The following is a 21,176-nucleotide window of genomic DNA, read 5'->3' on the forward strand; positions in this document are numbered from 1 at the left end:
GTCAAGATTTTCTCAATTTTGTAGCTCTACAAATCTGGTCATCAGTTGTTGGGCACATCGCTGGACTGGGACCCCTGGCGTGGCTGGACATGGTGGTGACGGCAAGTGCGAGGCCCCTCCTGAGGGCGAATAATGGTCTGTCCGAGGTGCGTATCTCGGAGAAGGAGAGAGAAAGGCCACTGAAATGAACACCTCGTCGATGTCGGGGAATGGAGTGGGGAGAGGCTGGGAACGAACAGCATCTGATGTGGCCCACGTGTCTTTCTACTAGTCAGAAGCTCCAGCCACTCTGTTCCGCGATCGCTTATCTCAGTCTGTGCAATTTGGGGCCTCGTGAGATGGTTGAAAGGAGTGACCGCATTTCGCGGTGAAACAGTTTAGAAATACCGAATGCATCACTTTCCATTACGGTGCCAGAATGGCCACTGGGCTACAGAATACGCGATATGAATTCACTTTGCGTAAGAGCAAGAATTCTTAGAGTTTCGGCTAAGATCACATGGCAGAAATATGACGAACGTCAGACCTATCCAAGGGTTATCGTTGTCGGTGCGGAGGGGGGAGGGGGAAGGAGTGGGGGAGGGAGGGGGTCTCGAGGAAAACTGCGGACCGAGTGGGTGGGAGGCGGCAGCCCAGTCCAGGACAAGTGGCGTGTCTCGCTGCCGACCACCACTGCACTGGCTGCCGCGCCGCCCGACGTGTCTGGTGAGTCTCCACCTACTCCCTCCATCAACGTACGGTAGGTGTATACTGTGACTATAACTTCGCTCGATTTGGCAGTCTCCTGTTCTCAGTGTTATCCACACTTAAAAGCAGTGGCTATGAAAACGGGGTGAAAACTAAAGGAAGGCCGAGATGTTTTTCTCTTTTCCCAACTATTTTCTTCTGCCCGTAGCGTGACAGCTCTTATTATGAACTCCTGTATTGTATCATGTCAGCTATGATCTTTGGTAAATACTGATTCTTACAGCACAATGGAAATAATGGTGCTACTAGCAGTAGTTATTATTGTCCCGAGTTGCATGGTTTTGAAAGTGGTTTCAGAACGAATGTTGTTTTTGATGTATACATGTCGGATCTAAATGACAACTGAAGCAGGTGAGGCTTCCGCAATGAAGTGGGACAAGCATGTAACGGCAGTTGTGGGGAAGGCGGATAGTCGTCTTCGGTTCATTGGTAGAATTTTGGGAAGATGTGGTTCATCTGTAAACGAGACCGCTTATAAAACACTAATACGACCTATTCTTGAGTACTGTTCGAGCGTTTGGGATCCCTGTCAGGTCGGATTGAGAGAGGACATAGAAGCAATTCAGAGACGGGTTGCTATATTTGTGACTGGTGGGTTTGATCATCACGCGAGTGTTACGGAAATGCTTCAGGAACACGAGTAGGAGTCTCTAGAGGGAAGGAAGCGTTCTTTTCGTGAATCGCTACTGAGGAAATATATAGAACCAGCATTTGAGGCTGACTGCAGTACAATTTTACTGCCGCCAACTTACATTTCGCGGAAAGACCACAAAGATAACATAAGAGAGATTAGGGCTCGTACAGAGGCATATAGGCAGTCATTTTTCCCTCGTTCTGTTTGGGAGTGAATCAGGGAGAGAAGATGCTCGTTGTGGTACGAGGTACCCTCCACCACGCACCGTATGGGGGATTGCGGAGTATGTATGTAGATGTAGATGTAGAGGCTTTCACTCCGCACCAGAGTGTGCCTAAGATGAAACTTCCTGCCAGAGCACTTTCCCGCGAAAGGCAAAGTTCCCGAGTTCGAGTCTTGGTCCGGCACACAGTTTTGATCTGCCAGGACGTTTCAGGCGACAGTTGCTGGAACACTTCTACAGAGTGGTAATGTACGTAACATCTGTTTGCCAGCAGGAAGAAATTCGGATGCTCTGGGTTCATATATGTTTTTACTAAACTAAGTAACAACGTGGAGGAAAGTTGGATGTTCAATTTATGTGCAGGCTGATTCCAAAAGTTTACTCAGCAACGTTATGTACAACAGTAGGTGTTCGAAACGACGACTAATTGGAACGCCTGAAGCCTTATCTGTGGAAGTACGTGACATACACGATGCGACATATCCCAGTCACTGGATGGAATGGGGAAACCAATTTGCATGTCTCCAGCGCTCCCCTCATCGGACGCCTCTTAATGTTTTTCATCTCTTATCATATCAGCAATATCGTCTACATGACACGGTGTCTGTAAAAGTTCAGTTTCGTTAACATCTACATCTACATCTACATCTACATCCATACTCCGCAAGCCACCTGACGGTGTGTGGCGGAGGGCACCTTCAGTACCTCTATCGGTTCTCCCTTCTATTCCAGTCTCGTATTGTTCGTGGAAAGAAGGATTGTCGGTATGCCTCTGTGTGGGCTCTAATCTCTCTGATTTTATCCTCATGGTCTCTTCGCGAGATATACGTAGGAGGGAGCAATATACTGCTTGACTCTTCGGTGAAGGTATGTTCTCGAAACTTTGACAAAAGCCCGTACCGAGCTACTGAGCGTCTCTCCTGCAGAGTCTTCCACTGGAGTTTATCTATCATCTCCGTAACGCTTTCGCGATTACTAAATGATCCTGTAACGAAGCGCGCTGCTCTCCGTTGGATCTTCTCTATGTCTTGTATCAACCCTATCTGGTACGGATCCCACACTGCTGAGCAGTATTCAAGCAGTGGGCGAATAAGCGTACTGTAACCTACTTCCTTTGTTTTCGGATTGCATTTCCTTAGGATTCTTCCAACGAATCTCAGTCTGGCATCTGCTTTACCGACAATCAACATTATATGATCATTCCATTTTAAATCACTCCTAATGCGTACTCACAGATAATTTTTGGTATTAACTGCTTCCAGTTGCTTACCTGCTATTTTGTAGCTAAATGATAAAGGATCTATCTTTCTGTGTATTCGCAGCACATTACACTTGTCTACATTGAGATTCAGTTGCCATTCCGTGCACCATGCGTCAATTCGCTGCAGATCCTTCTGCATTTCAGTACAATTTTCCATTGTTACAACCTCTCGATACACCACAGCATCATCTGCAAAAAGCCTCAGTGAACTTCCGATGTCACCCACCAGGTCATTTATGTATATTGTGAATAGCAACGGTCCTATGACACTGCCCTGCTGCACACCTGAAATTAATAACACATGTTGCCGTAAAATTTACAGTCCGTCACTCGAGTTGGATGGCGTCACTTTATTTGATGTCACACTTTTGAGAACGTGTGTTTTGGTCCTGACATTAAATAATTTGTGCAATACTTTTATCAGTTTATTACTTCCCATTCGCTCAAGCACCACGTCGGTACACACTCAAGTTTTATATCAAAGTCCGCACCATTGCTGTAGTTCACTCTATTTCTCAGACGAAATAACTCTTTTATTTCGCACACAATCTCTCTTAGTGTTACGTTTTTCACATGCCATAATCGGCAAAATATTTCACACGATAACCCAGAGAAGCCCAATTTGGAGAGCAAAATAAGAAAACACATTAAAATTGCACTGAAAATAATATCGAATTAATTGCAACGGCGGCTGCGAAATACTTGGTGCAAATCTACATGCATTTCACAACTGTTTTAATGTACAACAATGGAAAACTACAATTACAAAGGAGATTCCCTCTACAACTGAGCGCTAGCAATAAACAATAACTACACTAATTACACAAACTACAAGAAAAAGATCAGAAGGTTCCAATGAGGTATCCTCGGCTAAGGGTCGACATATGAAATTTCCCCTTTGTATGTAAAGAATGACAGTGCTGGAAAAACTCTTACGTTATTTGATTTTCAAACAGCTAAGCAAAACTCAACGTACTCAGACAGTTTTCTCTTTACTTATTCTAATCATCACTAAACTGACATATAATATTTTAGCGTAACGCAGTCTGACATTCAATAATCCCTACAAAAAAAATAGGCCTGACTAACAATAACTGGTACCTTTCATGAATGACTTATCTCACAAATATCTTCGTTACTCGAACTACTGCAATACAGCGAGCGCCACTACTGTCAGCTAAATAAAAGATTGTAACTACTGAAGGCATTAACTACTGATAGGCATAGTGAGAAAATGAAAGATTTTGATAGAGAACAAACAATGTGATTACCTTAATAGAGGCAAAAGTCACATTCATGACATCCAGTCTTACAGATTTCCGGCGGCCGGAGTGGCCGAGCGGTTCTAGGCGCTACAATCTGGAACCGCGCGACCGCTACGATCGCAGGTTCGATTCCTACCTCGGGCATGGATGTGTATGATGTCCTTAGGTTAGTTAGGTTTAAGTAGTTCTAAGTTCTAGGGGACTGACGACCATAGAAGTTAAGTCCCATAGTGCTGAAAGCCATTTTTTTTTTTTTTACAAATTTCCTTTTTCTGACGGACACACGTCCAGATCGTCCGCGCATAGTAACCTCTCAAAACTCCGCCGTCTCTCTCCCCACATCCACCACTGCTGGCGGCTCACCTCCAACTGCCCAACGCTATGCGCTGTTCACATCCAACTGCCCAACGCTACACAAGCGAATATTCCAACTATCAGTCCAACCAGCCATAGACTGCACACAGCACAGTCAGCGACTTTCATACAGAGCAGTACGTAGCGTTACCAACATAAAAACCTAAACAGACCCGAATTATTTGAAACAGTAACGCAGAAAAGGGAATCAGAGGTCATAAAGCGGTTACTCCATCGATCACTTGAGCCGTAAATAGGAATATTAGAAAAACGTAGGAAGATTTTTCTGTTTAACAAGAGAGATCGATATAGACTGGGAGACTCATACGTTTACTACGGGTGGCAGGGACAATGAATCCAGTGAAAGTTTTTTAAGTGCATTATCTGAATACTACCTCGAGCAGTTAAACAGAGAACCGCCTCGTGGCGATAACATATTAGTCCTTTTGCTGACAAACAGACCCGAACTATTTGAAAGAGGTAACGCAGAACAGGGAATCAGCGAGCATAAAGCGGTTACTGGATCTATGATTTCAGCCGTAAATAGGAATATTAAAGAAGGTAGGAAGATTTTTCTGTTTATCAAAAGTGACAAAAGCAGATTTCAGTGTACCTGACTGCTCAAAACAAAACTTTTGTCTCAAGTACAGATAGTGTTGTTGATCAGTGGACAAAGTTCAAAACCATCGTACAACATGCATTAGATGAGTATGTGCCAAGCAAGATCGTAAGAGATGGAAATGAGCCACCGTGGTACAGCAACCGAGTTAGAAAACTGCTACGGAAGCAAAGGGAACTTCACAGCAAACATAAACATAGCCAAAGCCTTGCAGACAAACAAAAATTACAGAAAGTGAAATGTAGTGTGAGGAGGGCTATGCGAGAGGCGTTCAGTAAATTCGAAAGTAAAGTTCTATGTACTGACTTGGCATAAAATCCTAAGAAATTTTGGTCTTATGTCAAAGCGATAGGTGGATCAGAACAAAATGTCGAGACACTCTGTGACCAAAATGGTACTGAAACAGAGGATGACAGACTAAAGGCCGAAATACTAAATGTCTTTTTCCAAATCTGTTTCACAGAGGAAAACTGCCCTGTAGTTCCTTCTCTAGATTGTCGCACAGATGACAAAATGTTAGATATCAGAATAGACGACAGTGGGATAGAGAAACAAAATCGCTCAAAAGAGGAAAGGCCGCTGGACCTGATGGTATACCATTTCGATTTTACACAGAGTAAGCGAAGGTACTTGCCCCCCTTCTTGCAGCGGTGTACCGTAGGTCTCTAGAAGAGCGTAGCGTTCCAAAGGATTTGAGAATGGCACAGGTCATCCCCGTTTTCAAGAAGGGACGTCGAACAGATGTGCAGAACTGTAGACCTGTATCTCTAACGTCGATCAGCTGTAGAATTTCGGAACACGTGTTATGTTCAAGTGTAATGACTTTTCTGGAGATTAGAAATCTACTCTGTAGGAATCAGCATGTGTTTCGAAAAAGATAGTGTGAAATCCAGCTCGTGCTAATCGTCCACGAGACTCAGAGGGCCATAGACACAGGTTCACAGGTAGATGCCGTGTTTCTTGACTTCCGCAAGGCGTTTGATACAGTTACCCACAGTCGTTTAATGAACAAAGTAAGAGCATATGGACTATCAGACGAATTGTGTGATTGGATTGAAGAGTTCCCAAATAATAGAAAGCAGCATGTCATTCTCAATGGAGAGAAGTCTTCCGAAGTAAGCGTGATTTCAGGTGTGCTGCAGGGGAGTGTCGTGAGACCGTTGCTATTTGCAGTATATATAAATGACCTTGTGGATAACATCGGAAGTTCACTGAGGCTTGACTGATGACCTCCGATGTTACGTCCCATAGTCCTCAGAGCCATTTGAATCAAGAGGTCGTAACAATGGAAAATTGTACTGAAATGCAGGAGGATCTGCAACGAATTGACGCATGGTACAGGGAATGGCAACTGAATCGCAATGTAGATAAGTGTAAGGTGATGCGAATACACAGAAAGAAAGATCCTTTATCATTTAGATACAATATCGCAGGTCAGCAACTGGAAGCAGTTAATTCCTAAAATTATGTGGGCGTAGGCATTGGAGTGATTTATAATGGAATGACCATACAAAATGAATCGTCGGTAAAGCAGATGCCAGACTGAGATTCATTGGAAGAATCCCAAGGAAATGCAATCCGAAAACAACGGAAGTAGGTTACAGTACAGTACACTTGTTCGCCCACTGCTTGAATACTGCTCACCAGTGTGGGATCCGTACCAGATAGGATTGATAGAAGAGATAGAGAAGATCCAACGGAGAGCAGCGCGCTTTGTTGCTTTAGTAATCGCGAAAGCGTGACGGAAATGATAGATAAACTCCAGTGGAAGACTCTGCAAGAGAGACGCTCAGTAGCTCGGTACAGGCTTTTGTTGTAGTTTCGAGAACATACCTTCACCGAGGAGTCAAGCAATATCTTGCTCCCTCCTACGTATATCTCGCAAAGAGACCATGAGGATAAAATCAGAGGGATTAGAACCCACACAGAGAAATACCATGAACAGCACGAGACTGGAATAGAGGGGAGAACCGATAGAGGTACTCAGAGTACCCTCCGCCACACGCCGTCATGTGGCTTGCAGAATATGGATGTAGATGTAGACAGTCTACTTACACTATGTCAGGTCAGAACGAGAGCATTTTATGGCTTCCGTCTGGACAGCTAAGAAGCGTGAGGTAGTGCCGAATGTTATTTCATTCTCTTTAAAGATTACTGACATTGGAAGCTCGTCTTATTTTACGTCTGAACTCCAACTGCCCACAGCATTGTAGTTTAGTTGGACCAGATGGCTGGCCAGTGCTGCGGCTAAACCTGCTGTTCTGCATTATCACGTTGTCTAAGCGGAGGTAAACGTAGCATAAAACGTATTCTTATGAACGTACTTGATTGTACTGGACACAGCTTCGGTTCCGCTCCACGTGATACCTCACTGTCCTCCGGGTGTAAACACGGTTCAACTCAGCTCACGCTGCCCAGAACTCTACAGCCTCGTTTTCGGCAGCTCGCGGCCACCTCAACGCGGGAAGTGCCGAGGGTAGAATCATGTTCAAAATGGTTCAAATGGCTCTGAGCACTATGGAACAACTTCTGAGGTCATCAGTCCCCTAGAATTTAGAGCTACTTGAACCTAACTAACCTAAGGACGTCACACACATCCATGCCTGAGGCAGGATTCGAACCTGCGACCGTAGCGGTCTCGCGTTTCGAGACTGTAGCGCCTAGAACCGCTCGGTCACACCGACCGGCCTAGAACCAGGAAATGGCGCTCTGTTGACGGATAAGCCGGCGCCTTGTTAGGAAACTTGCGTGCGCGGCGGAATACTGTCTCACAAACGGGTTACTTCACAGTGATCAAACGCTAATGCTACACTGTCCTTTCTTTTCTCACACACAGTCACTTCTCAGTCTAAACACGCTGTACACAGATTGTTTCATAGCACAACACACGCGCACACTACAGCTGACGTGAAGAGCATTTAGTGCACCGCAGCTTCGCACCTGCTAACCTGAAAAGCAGAGCCTGCATCCCTCTATAACGAGTGGGATGCTTAGCTCAGGTAGAGGACAGCGTCTCACTGTTATACGGTGCACAACATTGGCAGGAGCAATCCCTCCAGAAAAAGGAAGGCAAAAAAGTGGGGAAGGGAAATGTAGAGTGAAAAAGTTACATCGAATTTTAGGTTTTTTACTATCGTTATTTTTTGTATTGCATTTTCTTATCAGGCCATTCTCTGCGTTATGTAAGTAATCCTTCACTGTCTAGAATGTTTGGATTAACAGGTACATTTCAGTTTTCCGTTTAAATAGGTTTGTATTAGCAATTTCCGTGGTCTCCTTTGGAAACCTAGTGTGCAGTATTATTCCTTTTTTCTTCCTAAAGGCAAGTTCCGTCTTAATCCTGTTCCAGCTCTTCGTGCAGTAAAAGTGAATGACACCTTTGATGTGTACAACTGGTTTCTAAATGTACACACACAGTGCACTTAAAACCCCAGTGTTTTGGACAGATCTTTGCAATTACCTCGAGTACAACGCTTGGTTATTGATGTGATGCCACTTTTCTGCAGTTTGAAAATTGTGCTCGTATTTTGTACATTTGATTCCCAGAAGAGAATATCATAATTAATAATTCAGCGTACATATGAACTGTATGTTACTAAAAGATGCTGGCTGTAATACACTGAAGCGTCGAAGAACCTGGTACACGTACCTGGTAACGTGCAGGGCTCCCTCGAGGGCGCAGAAGTGCCGCAACACGACGTGCCACAGACTCGACTAATGTCTGAAGTAGTGCTGGAGAGGATTGACACCACGAATCCTGGAGGGCTTTCCTTAAATCCGTAAGAGTACTAGAGGGTGGTGATCTCTTCTGAACAGCACGTTACAAGGCATCCCAGATATGCCCAATAATTTTCATATCTGGAATTGTCCTGCTGGAATTGGCCAAGCCCATAGGAATGCACAACGGACATGAATCGGTGGAGGTGAGCAGACAGGATTTTTACCCACATGTCACCTGTTACAGTCGGATGTAGGCATATGAGGGGTCCCATATCACTCCAAGTGCACATGCCCCACACTATTACAGAGCCTCCACGAGCTATAACAGTCCCCTGCTGGAATGTGGCGTCCATGGATTCATGAGCTTGTCTCCGTCCGTCCTCTCGATACGATTTGAAACGAGACTCACCCGACAAGGCTAGAAATTTCCAGTCGTCAGTAATACAATTTCGGTGTTGAGAAGTCCAGGCGCGACGTAAAGCTTTGTGTTGTGCAGTCATCAAGGGTACACAAGCGGGCCTTCGGCTCCCAAGCCCATATCAATCACGTTTCGTTGAATGGCTCGCTCACTGACACTTGTTGATGCCCTAGCATTGAAATCTGCAGCAATTTTGGGAACGGTTGCACTTCTATCAAGATGAACGATTCTGTTCAGTCGTCATTGGTCCCATTCCTCCAGCATCTTGTTCCGGCTGTAGTGATGTCGGAGATTTGATGTTTTACTGGTCTCTCGGTATTCACGGTAAGCTCGTGAAATTGTCGTACTGGAAAATCCCCACTTCATCGCTACCTCGGAGATGCTGAGTCCCATCCGTCGTGCGCCGACTGTAACACCACGTTCAAACTCACTTGAATCTTGACGAAGTGCTATTGCAACATTAGTAACCGATGTAAAAACTGCGTCAGACACTTGTTGTCTTATGTTGGCGTTGACGACCACAGCTCTGAATTCTGCTTGTTTACGTATCTCTGTATTTGAATACGCAGACCTATATCAGTTTCTTTGGTGCTTCAGTGCATAATGATGGCGGGTCTCTAAGGGTATAGTGTGCTGAATACGTTACGTCGCAAGTACCTTTGGCTGTTCAACTGAGAATCAGTATTCATCCCTAGACGTTTTCCATTTGTTAAATTGTCTATAGAGGTGCCATCTACATTTAACTGAATAGGATCACTTTCACTCTTCAAACTGAAATTCCTGGCGTTTGTTCTCTTTATCTTCAACGTCACTTTATGGCTTATTGTCCGATTGTAAAACTCCTTAAGGGCCTTGTTTTATCCCTCTACACGGAGTTCCCTAGTTTTCTCAGAGACTATAGTATTGCTGTCATCAGCAAAGATATTATTTCTCCATGACTGTCAATAGTGGGAGAGCCATGGACGTATATCAGGAAGAGTATTGTTCCTAAAATGCTACCCTCAGGCACTCCTGTATTAATATGTATTAACTTTGATAAATGCTTTACTAAGACCTTAGACATATTTGAGGTATGTGTTATCTGCACAATTTTTACCCTGTGTTAGATATGGTCAGAACCAATCATTAGCTACTGCTCTTATCACTAATGTTTCTAACTTATTTAGTAGAATGTTATGGTTTACAGTATCAAAAGCACTCAAATAATCTGAAAACTGTGTGTCACTCACTCATCTTTGTCAAGAGCATCAAGTTATGAGTTATACTATGGCTCATTCTATACTCCTAATTCTTCGAAAACCAAAAAATTATTTAGTTAAAATGTCTTTCATAAGTGTTTTATATTTTCCAGAGTGTTCATAACAGGGCAATGGGCCACTAGTCTTCTAACTGCCTGCTTACCTATGGTTTTGTAGATGTACAACTCCTGCCTGTTTTAAACATTCTGGAAATTTCCTTGATGTCAAGAATTCGTGTGTATTAAGGGAGCTTGTATACTCTCTGTGCAGTGTGTCAGTACACACATTATTACTTCGTCTAATCCTTTTCACCTTTAATACTTTAGTTTTGCATAGTTTTACTACGTCCTTGCTCTGTTGTTGTAGCAACTTTTTGCAGCAGTTTGCAACTTTTTGTAAATCTTTCGGCACCTGCGATAAAGATTTAATAATTCTCGCTCATTATGACTGTTTTTAATGTAACTGAGGCACAGAAGGATTTGTAAAGACTTCTTAACAACTGCGGTTATCCATTTGTTTTTGTGAAACATTTTTAGTGATTTGGGTGCTTTGCAAAAGCTCTTTTGAAAATTCAATTTAAACAATGTTGAGGGTATAGACGATTTACGATTTACATTCGTTCCTCATTACAATTTATCCCAGGTTTTGGTACGCTGGTTCTTTTGGAAAATCTTGTATTTTGATTTCTGATAAATATGTTTCATAAGCTTGCAGTTTTGGGGAATTTTCCATACCCAATTTTACTGTTATTTGACAGAAACGCTCTGATAATCCAAGATCTTGTACAGCTATTTCACACTTTTCTCTGTCCATACTTTTGGCGAGATTATCAATCACTGATGCCGTTGTTGTAGTAACCATTGTTGTACTATTGACCAACTGGGATATCCCAAAACTCTGAAGGATATTTGTGGGGATGCTACTAGATTCTTTTATGATGTCTTCATGTTTATGTCTTCACACAACAATATGTAGACTATTGTACTTGAGGTTTTAGCTAATACTTCTGTTAATTTATTGAGAAACATGTCCAAATTATCACCAGGAGATCGAGACAAACACATACATATTGATTAATTTCTTGGCGTTATGAGTTCCTGTCCATTAAATAGCCAATGTAACAGAGAGTTTTTCTGCACTTACCGTGCTAAGGTCATGTCTTGCTTCGAACTGTGATCATTTTCTGAAATAAATACATCACCCTCCGCCATTTGAAGTAGTCGTACAATAAGAGTCTATCCTTTCATCCAACGAAAATACTGCATGTTCTATATCTGTGACTCTACACAAATGCTCAGTGACAGAAAATATTGTACAGTTGAACGATTACACTCAAGATAAAATTACTGTATTTTATTCTGTGTCTATTGCATGTTTATTTCTTATTCAATCTACCTATCTAATCTTCAACGTCCTCCTGTTGCACCACATTTCAAAATGTACCATTATCTCCTTGTCTGAACTATTCACCCTCCACGTCTCACTTCCAGTCACGGCTGCACTCGTAACAGATACCACTAACTGGCCCTTAAATTGCCATCAGAACTTAATAGATTCCTTCTTTTCAGTAATTCTTTTCACGATGTTCCAGTCCGCATTTTATATCCCATCTATATTGGGAATCAACAGCTATTTTCCAGTCCGTAGAACAAAGTTTTGCAACTGCTTTTAGTGACTCATTTACTAACATAATTCTCCAGTCAACACCATCTAATTCGACGAAATTTCAGAACTATTGTCACACTTTTATTGACGCTCATTTTACACCCTATTTTCAAGACTGTATTCATTATGTTCAACTGATCTTTCAAATCATTTGCAGTCTGTGACACAATTACAGTTTCGTCAGATAACCTTAAATTTTACATTTCTTCTCCGTTAGTTTTTTATTTCGTTTCTCAATTTGCCCTTGGTTTCTTCACAAGACGATCAATGTGTACATTCAATTACATACGCAATATGCTTCGAAGATACCTTCTCATGTCCTTATAATTTCAGTCCTACTTCTGTACAAGTTGTAGATAACGTTCCATTACCTTTTTTATTTCTAATACAATAAGAAATTGTAAAGAGAGAATTCCAAATCTAGGAACGCTTCGCTCCTCAAATGTGCGGTATATTGCTGCTGGAGGAGGAGAAAATTCTTTCACAAGCTGCAAATAGAAACAGATTGATATTGTGTCAGATCCAGTGCCTATTCCTCTGCAGAATAATTTCACTTGTTTTTCTTTCCAATGAATATTTATTTCGATATCTGTTGTTCAGACGTTCCCTTGATGAATTCAATAAGGCACCATAGTAAGATCTTCCTCAGCGAAACAATTTTGGAGACGAAGTTTAGTATGTCCACTGTCTGTCAACCCCTTTTCGGTACCATTGCGTCACATAGTGTCAGGACATATGGCTTCAAAACTTCCACTGAATTAACTTTCAGATTTGTTGAGTCATACAGCTTATTGTCTTTTGTCCACGGTATTTGGAAAGAAGTAGAATAGATTAATTTATTTTTCCAGTTATTAAGTTCTGTACTGAGAGCGGGAAACTTCGTATTTTCGTACTTCCAAAAGAATTCACGAATTGACTTACAACAAAGCTTCGGTTCGATGTTCAAAAGACATAAATCCTAAATCCTAAACTGTAAATTTTATTTGCAAATGAGTCTCCTCCATGTCTTCTGGCAGCGGTGTCTGGACGTCGCAAGGCGCTGGCTCCCCTTTACGTGTCACAGAGGTTGGTCGCACACCAGCGTTTTAATGCGCCGGCACGCAGATAAGAAATGATTTATTTCTCAAGCAATTTATAGGCTATTTAGCGGAGTATTGAGTATTGGACTGAACAATCAAAACCGTAGAGCCAATGAAGTTGACCAACACAATGCGATTGTAGTTCAATATTCATAAATATTAATTGATATTACAGAAATATCTGTGAATGTTGATCTCACTTCAGTGTGGATTCAAAGCAAAGTCATTAACAAACAATCATAAATAAAGAGCAGAAGTACAGCGTAAACGCAGAACATATGCTTGCAGATTTCCTTTTTCTCAAAGCAGTAATTATCAAAACTATGTGCAAACATCTCAACAAATTTTGATTCTTTACTAAACACGATGCAAAACATGGTTCACTGCTCCCATGCCACTAATAACATCAGCTATAGCAAAGTAAGCTATGCTGTGACAATTATTCAACTGTATGAGGAAAATCGCAAATTAGTCACAAACTGTCAGGCGTGCACTCCCTTTACTTAACACATAAATGTCACTACAGATATTCGACTTTAGGTTATGAGACGTTCGTTATGTCTGCCATCATTAGCGGTGATGTGGTGCCCACGAATAGCGAAATACTGCACGGCCCGCTGAATTTTCGGAACTTCGATGCTGTCGATGACCTCCTGAATGGTTGTTTTCCGTTAAGCAGTGGTTTTGGGGTTATTGCTGTACACCCTATCTTTAATATAGCCGCACAATGAGGAGTCACGTGTGTTCATATCCGGACTCTATGGCAGACAATCAAGGCTCAGGCTTTGTCACCAAAGCAAACCAAACGCATGCGGGTATTAATTCCCATCATGCCCCATGGCTAACAGCGTAGTTTTAACGTCCTAACGCCAACCGTTGACACGTTATGGCGATTTTACTTCATTCACTTCAATAATATTCACCCTGTAATTTCATTTCTGCCTTGATTCTCACTAGTACGATGCTAAGGTTACAACAAGTTCTCCAAAATAAATAATCGAAACTTTATTTAGAGTATTTCAAATCCTGCACGAAGTAAAAGTGTGGGGCAGAGCTCAGTAAATTAAGGGAAGTCCAGCGCTCTGCAGCCAGGAAGAGTTTGCGTTAACTCGCCGACCAGATCTTTCTACAGGTTTACCTCTCGTGAGATCACCGGAACGACACTCCGAGACGGAAAGCTGCCGAAACTCGAACGACGAATGAACCGAAAGACGCAAAGAGAACACGCGCAGTGATCCACGCCCTTCAACATTCTCTGTGGCATCGCCCAACACTGACTCGACGTTTAACACTGAGTAATATTCATATTTAAGGCTGTCCCTCACACGTACTTTACATTAAATTCCAAATCATTAAATTCAAAATAACCTCAAAGTTATCACAATCATTTTGTTGCCACTCAAAACATGAGCTGTGTGGTATTACCTAACATATTAAGAAAAATGTAAATCATATTTAGGTACGTTGTTCAGTACTCTCAAGAATTGTGCTACTTAAATATATACGATTAATGTGTGACTAATTTAAAAGGAGTGTTAATCTGCCATCTGTTCATTTCTTCTTTAAAACTCGAAGTGCACAGTTTACTAACGCCGATTTGCATTTATGAGTAAACCTAGTATGAAATGGTATTCAACATTAACTATGGTATTCATCATCGATTATGATTACCTATGCAACTGAGTAACTTAAATTACCATCTTATTTCGTTCAACTGTGGCTAAATCAGAATATTGTCACATTTACACAATCGTGCTGCTAGAAGACAGAGCAAGTTACATAAATGAAATCAGACTTTTTTTAGTGTTTATGACCGTCTTTAGCTTTGATTTGACACCCTATATGGTACGACACCTCGAAGAGCGAGCTAGTTATTAATTATGAAAGGCCTATCACAATATTCGTAATCAAAAGCATTCCTAAATGTTGTAATAAATATCGACAAATTGTGATCCATGTAGCGGTGAGATTATTTCTTCACGAATATCTCTCTCATATCCTCGGTTTCATGATATGGTGTTTAGGAGAATGTCGCGTTTCGAGCCACCGTCAGTTGCCGACACTATACGGGCAGCAAAAAAGTAATCATCCTATACGTCACACCTATACTTCTGAAACTAATAAACAAATACAATTGATTTTGTTTTCCTATGAACGGGAAATTCAAAGTTTTTTTCATACCTTCTCATAGTTCTTCAATATGCCGGCCTTGAGACGTACGGCAAATGTCAATGCCGTATTCAGATTGTTCCCATACTACAGCGAGCATGTCTTGAGTTACAGCTGCCGCAGCTGCTGTTATGAGATTTCTCAGTTCGTTCACTTTTGTTGGTAATGGAGGCACGTTAACAGAGTCTTTCATAGACCCTCGCAAGAAATGATCACATAGAGTCAGGTCTGGTGACCTTGGAAGCCAGTTATGTAAGGCTGAAACATTTGGTACAATGTGAACGATCCATCGTTGAATAATACTTTGATTTAAAAATTCCCACACTTGCAGATGCCAGTGTGGCGGTGCCCCAGCCTGTTGGTAAATGGAGTCGTTCAAATCAGTCTCCAACTGTGGGATAAGAACGTTCTCAAGCATATCGAGGTATGTACTTCCTGTAACAGTGTTCTCGGCCAAAAAAGGGAAAAAATGGGCCGTACACCTTTTACCGTGAAACTGCACAAAACACATCCAATTTTGGAGAGTCGCTCTCATGTTGTACAACTTCATGTGGTTGTTCCGTACTTCATATTCTCACATTATGGCGGTTCCATTTAAATGAAATCTTGGCTCGTCACTAAACACTAAGCGTGGCAGAAAACTGTCATTCTCCATCTTCCCAAGAGCGAAATTACAGAACTCCAAACGTTTATGTTTGTCACCTTTACTAAAAGCTTGTATTAGCTGAATTTTGTACTATTTCGTGTGTAAACGTCGAAGCAGCACACGCCAGATGGACATTGGGGGCATGTTGAGCTATAGATTTGCACGGCTAACGGATTTCTGACGACTTCTTGCGAAACTATGGCGAATGCATTCGATGTCTGTGTCAGGCACTCGGGGATGGCCCGGCGATTTGCCTTTACACAAAGAACCTGTTTCTACGGATTGTTCGTGCCACCGCCTAATGCTCTGTGCTGTAGGAGGATCCACACCATACCTAGTACGAAAGTCACGTCCAACGGTTATTACTGAACTGCACTGCGCAAAACGTAAAACACGAAACGCTTTCGGTTGTCCCGACACCATTTTTACTACAACTGAGGTGGGCGCTCACTCCTGCCAACAAGCGGGAACCATGTAAAGCTCGAGAGTTTGCTCTTTCCTTCAGTATGTTGTTCACGCACGTGTCTTAAATAGCATAACAGTTATGATGTTTTTGAAATGGGATTATACTTTTTCATACAGAATTCGTTTGTTAGAGAGCAGTTTCCCCAAGCACCACACTCCGAAGTACCCGCTGGAGAGGCCTTACCCGCCCAAGGCTCGTCTAGCCGGCTAACGCCACTGCTGTAGGCGAGACACGCCCACATCCTCGACCGAGCGAGGTGGCGCAGTGTTCAGCACACTGGAGTCGCATTCAGGACGACGCTTCAACCCCGCTTCCGGCCATCCTGATTTAGGTTTTCCGTGATATCCCTAAATCGCTCCAGGCAAATGCCGGGATGGCTCTTTTGAAAGGACACGGCCGACTGTCTTCGCCGTCCTTCCATAATCCGATGATACCGATGACCTCGCCGTCTGGCATCTTCCCTCACAACAACCCCCCAACCCCCCCAACCCTCCTCCCCCTCTGCACAGTAGATCACCACGTATTGACATATACACTACTGCCCATTAAAGTCGCTACACAACGAAGATGACGAGCTACAGACGCGAAATTTAACCGACAGCAAGAGGATGCTGTGATCTGCAAATTATTAGCTTTTCAGAGCATTCACACAAAGTTGGCGCCGGTGGCGACACCTACAACGTGCTGACATGAGGAAAGTTTCCAACCGATTTCTCATACACAAACAGCAGTTGACCGGCGTTGCCTGGTGAAACGTTGTTGTGATGCCTCGTGTAAGGAGGAGAGATGCGTACCATCACGTTTCCGACTTCTTTTATAAAGGCCGGATTGTAGCCTATCGCGATTGAGGTTTATCGTATCGCGACATTGCTGCTCGCGTTGGTCGAGATCAAATGACAGCTAGCAGAATATTGAATCGGTGGGTTCAGGAGGGTAATACGGAACGCCGTGCTGGATCCCAACGGCCTCGTATCACTAGCAGTCGAGATGACAGGCATCTTCCCCGCACGGCTGAAACGGATCGTGCAGCCACGTCTCGACCCCTGAGGCAACAGCTGGGTACTTTTGCAAGACAACAACTATCTGCACGAACAGTTCGACGACGTTTGCAGCAGCAGCATGGGCTCTTAGCTCGGATACCATGGCTGCGGTTACCCTTGGCGCAGCGTAACAGACAGGAGCGCCTGCGATGGTGTACTCAACGACGAACCTGGGTGCACGAATGGCAAAAAGTCATTTTTTCTGACGAATCCAGGTCTGTTTACAGCATCATGATGGTCTCATCCGTGTTTGGCGGCATCGCGGTGAACGCACATTGGAAAAGTGTATTCGTCATCGCCATATTGCAGTATCACCCGGCGTGATGGTATGGGGTGCCATTGGTTACACGTCTTGGTCACCTCTTGTCGCACTGACGGCAGTTTGAACAGTGGACGTTACATTTCAGGTATGTTACGACTCGTGACTCTACCCTTCATTCGATCCCTGTGAAACCCTACATTTCAGCGGGATAATGAACGCCCGCATGTTGGAGGTAATGTACGGGCCTTTCTGGATACAGAAAATGTTCGACTGCTGCCCTGGCCAGCACATTCTCCAGATCTCTCACCAACTGGGAACGTCTGGTCAATGGTGGCCGAGCAACTGGCTCGTTACAATACGCCAGTCACTACTCTTGATGAACTGTGGTATCGTGTTGAAGCTGCATGGGCAGCTGTTCCTGTGCACACCATCCGAGCTCTGTATGACTCAATGCCCAGGCGTATCAAGGCCGTTATTACTGCCAGAGGTGGTTGTTCTGGGTACTGATTTCCCAGGATGTATGCACCAATATTGCGTGAAAATGTAATCACATGTCAGTTCTTGTATAATACATTTGTCCAATGAATACCCGTTTATCATTTGCATTTCTTCTTGGTGTAGCAATTTTAATATCCAGTAGTGTACTATAGTTTCATTTGAAAAAGAGAAGTTGATCCCCGTCTCCTGCAAAGAATATAAGTATGACAACGGACTATACGTGGCTCATACAGCAGTCTCTCTCATTTAATCAGGTGCAAACATCATAACGATCTCTTATATGCTTTCAATTGTTTTTGACGTAAACAGTTAAGCTGATCAGCCAGTATACAGGTTGATTTACGAGGATATGCAAGTATTTTAATATGTTATTATACAAGTAAAACTAAATAAAAAGTTCATATAAACAGAGATACGCAAAAGTTTAGTTACGGCTAACAACAGATTTTGCCTGAAATTTAGCTCCTTAGCTAATATGAAGCCATTGCGAAACTGTACAAGCTTAAAATAAAGCACTGTTTCCATTCATTTTGTTGTTATTGATGTGGTGAATCTAAGAAAATATTTTCCCAGCACGTCTAACTACAGAGAAGTACTCACAATTCCTTCAAGGAGAAATGCCCCGCTTGCTCGAAGATCTTCCACTTGCTACGCGACTGCAAATGCATTTCCAACATGACCGCGCCTCCACATTCCACCAACCCGTCACTATACATTTAAAAGCACATTTTTCCCAGTTATAGCTTGGTCGAAGTGCTACACGTCTGTGGCCACTCAGATCGACCGATTTAACACCAATGAATTTTTGTGTATGGGGCTGAGTGAAGACATAGTTTATGAGGACAGAGTGAATAGACGTGAGGCATTGCTTGCTCGCGTTGTGAGTGCAACAGACGAAATTAAGAACAACCCTGTGAAACTGAAACGAGCAACGAAATCTGTTCATACAAGTGCAGCTAAATGCGTTGAATTCAGTGGAGACATTTTTGAACATTTATTGTGAATGTATTATGAAACTGTATGTACAATTCCCTTAACACTGAGCTTTGGTTTTTCTGGTTTAAGATGAATTCACGTGTGCTATGACACTAAAAAAAGCAGATAATCTGACACGTTCATACAGATTCAGTTAACGTTATTACCATCATTTTTGCAAAATTAATTTCTCTGCAACTTCTGTTGAAAACTTTGGGCAGTTGTCTGGAATTTAAAAAAACAAAAAACGGTTCAAATGGCTCTGAGCACTATGGGACTCAACTGCTGTGGTCATAAGTCCCCTAGAACTTAGAACTACTTAAACCTAACTAACCTAAGGACATCACACACATCCATGCCCGAGGCAGGATTCGAACCTGCGACCGTAGCGGTCGTGCTAAAAAAATCAAAATTGGGGCAAGTAATAAATTAAAACTGCCTATTGGCTTCTGTCTCGGGTACTTCGGCCAACGTTCATCTAATGATTTTTCTGACGTTTCGCCAGCACGAGTGGCTGGCATTGTCAAAGCTACACCCTCCACCATTGGCAGTGGAGGGTGAAGCTTTGACAATGCCAGCCACTCGTGCTGGCGAAACGTCAGAAAAATCATTAGATGAACGTTGGCTGAAGAACCCGAGACAGAAGCCAATAGGCAGTTTGTCAACAAGTGGCCACGAAAGCCTCAATAATTTTGTAATAAATTAAAAATTTTACGAAACTACTTATTTGCTTCTATGGATGTCCTGGAAAATTACTGCAGATACACATGTGGGGCATGTTTTATTAGATTCACCAGACCAATAACCACAAAATAAATGGACATCGTCCTTTACTGTAACCTCGGTCAGTTTTGCGATGGCTTCATATTAGCTAAGTTGTTAAAGTTCAGGCAAATCGTTTATTAGCCGTAACTTGGTAACCAAGCATTTGCGGATCTATGTTTACTTGAACTTTTTTCTTTAGTTTTACTTGTAGAATAACATATTAAATAAATTTGCATCTCTTCGTGAATCACACTGTATTTCGAAACAACAGAGTGGCATCCACCTTGTAAAATGGTGTGATCCAAATTAATTTACTCTACTTTATTTACTAGACAGGTAGTGGCAAAAAAATGTGTTTTGTGGTCACACTTGTTCGTAAAATTTCAGGTTGATCAGCAGACTGCAAGTTTGGCGAGGTTATTTTGAGAGAAAAGTTCCTTACTTGGCCCGAAACCTGTGACCTTCCATCATGTTCTGCAGAGGCTTCAGTTGGTTCACCCGCATTTTTGTGGCGGTGGTCATATTTACTGGCTACAGTCACCCAGTTCCTGTTACAGGTAAAATTATTACTTTGTTCGATTCATAAGAGTCTGATTATGATAATGGATAACAATTTATTGTGAAATAATGAACAATAAGTTTAATTTTTTTACTGAGATTTTTGCGAATTTCTTTTTCAGAATCCTATACCGGAGTCACCTTGCGTACTTTAACAACCGACAACTCAGGTAAGTGTTTGATCCGTTACTACTAAAAACACGTCATGGTCCACAGGGTTCATTTTGTGTTATTTTATTTAATCATGGCAGTCTTATCTGGTGGTCTGAGACGTCCACGCCGGCGCCGTGGGGCGGCGGCCATATTCAAACACAGTAGATTGCTACTTGAATATATCCAGCTTTTATTTTTAAAACAGCGATAGATGATGTAAAATAATTCTGCGCTAATTTAATCTTAATAATGTGATATCTCATTTGTTCAGAATGCTGTCTCGTCCAAGGGTCACACGAACTTGTATTCAGTACTGTTCATTGCTCCTGGATGACAGGCAATACGTACGTCCCACGCTACTGGTTTGGCAGTAGCATAACACCCGTGGTATACGCCGGAGTGAACTTGTTCGGGTATCTGC

General features: G+C 42.6%; 1 protein-coding gene across 2 annotated transcripts in view; it reads left to right on the forward strand.

Annotated features, from left to right (window-relative positions):
- Window positions 1-648: 648 nt before the first annotated feature.
- LOC126108804 (poly [ADP-ribose] polymerase tankyrase-1-like) overlaps window positions 649-21,176 on the forward strand; it is a 92,635-nt gene continuing 72,107 nt past the window's right edge. Inside the window, exons 1-3 of one of the 2 annotated variants that reach the window (XM_049914169.1) lie at window positions 649-705; window positions 20,432-20,601; window positions 20,725-20,772. In XM_049914169.1, coding sequence (XP_049770126.1) covers window positions 20,514-20,601; window positions 20,725-20,772 — 136 coding nt within the window. In that variant the 5' untranslated portion in view covers window positions 649-705; window positions 20,432-20,513. Of the gene's footprint in view, window positions 740-20,431; window positions 20,602-20,724; window positions 20,773-21,176 lie in introns of both variants that reach the window. The other variant, XM_049914170.1, reaches the window with a different exon arrangement.

Source organism: Schistocerca cancellata, chromosome 11 (genome assembly GCF_023864275.1).
Source record: "Schistocerca cancellata isolate TAMUIC-IGC-003103 chromosome 11, iqSchCanc2.1, whole genome shotgun sequence".
Taxonomy (NCBI): domain Eukaryota; kingdom Metazoa; phylum Arthropoda; class Insecta; order Orthoptera; family Acrididae; genus Schistocerca; species Schistocerca cancellata.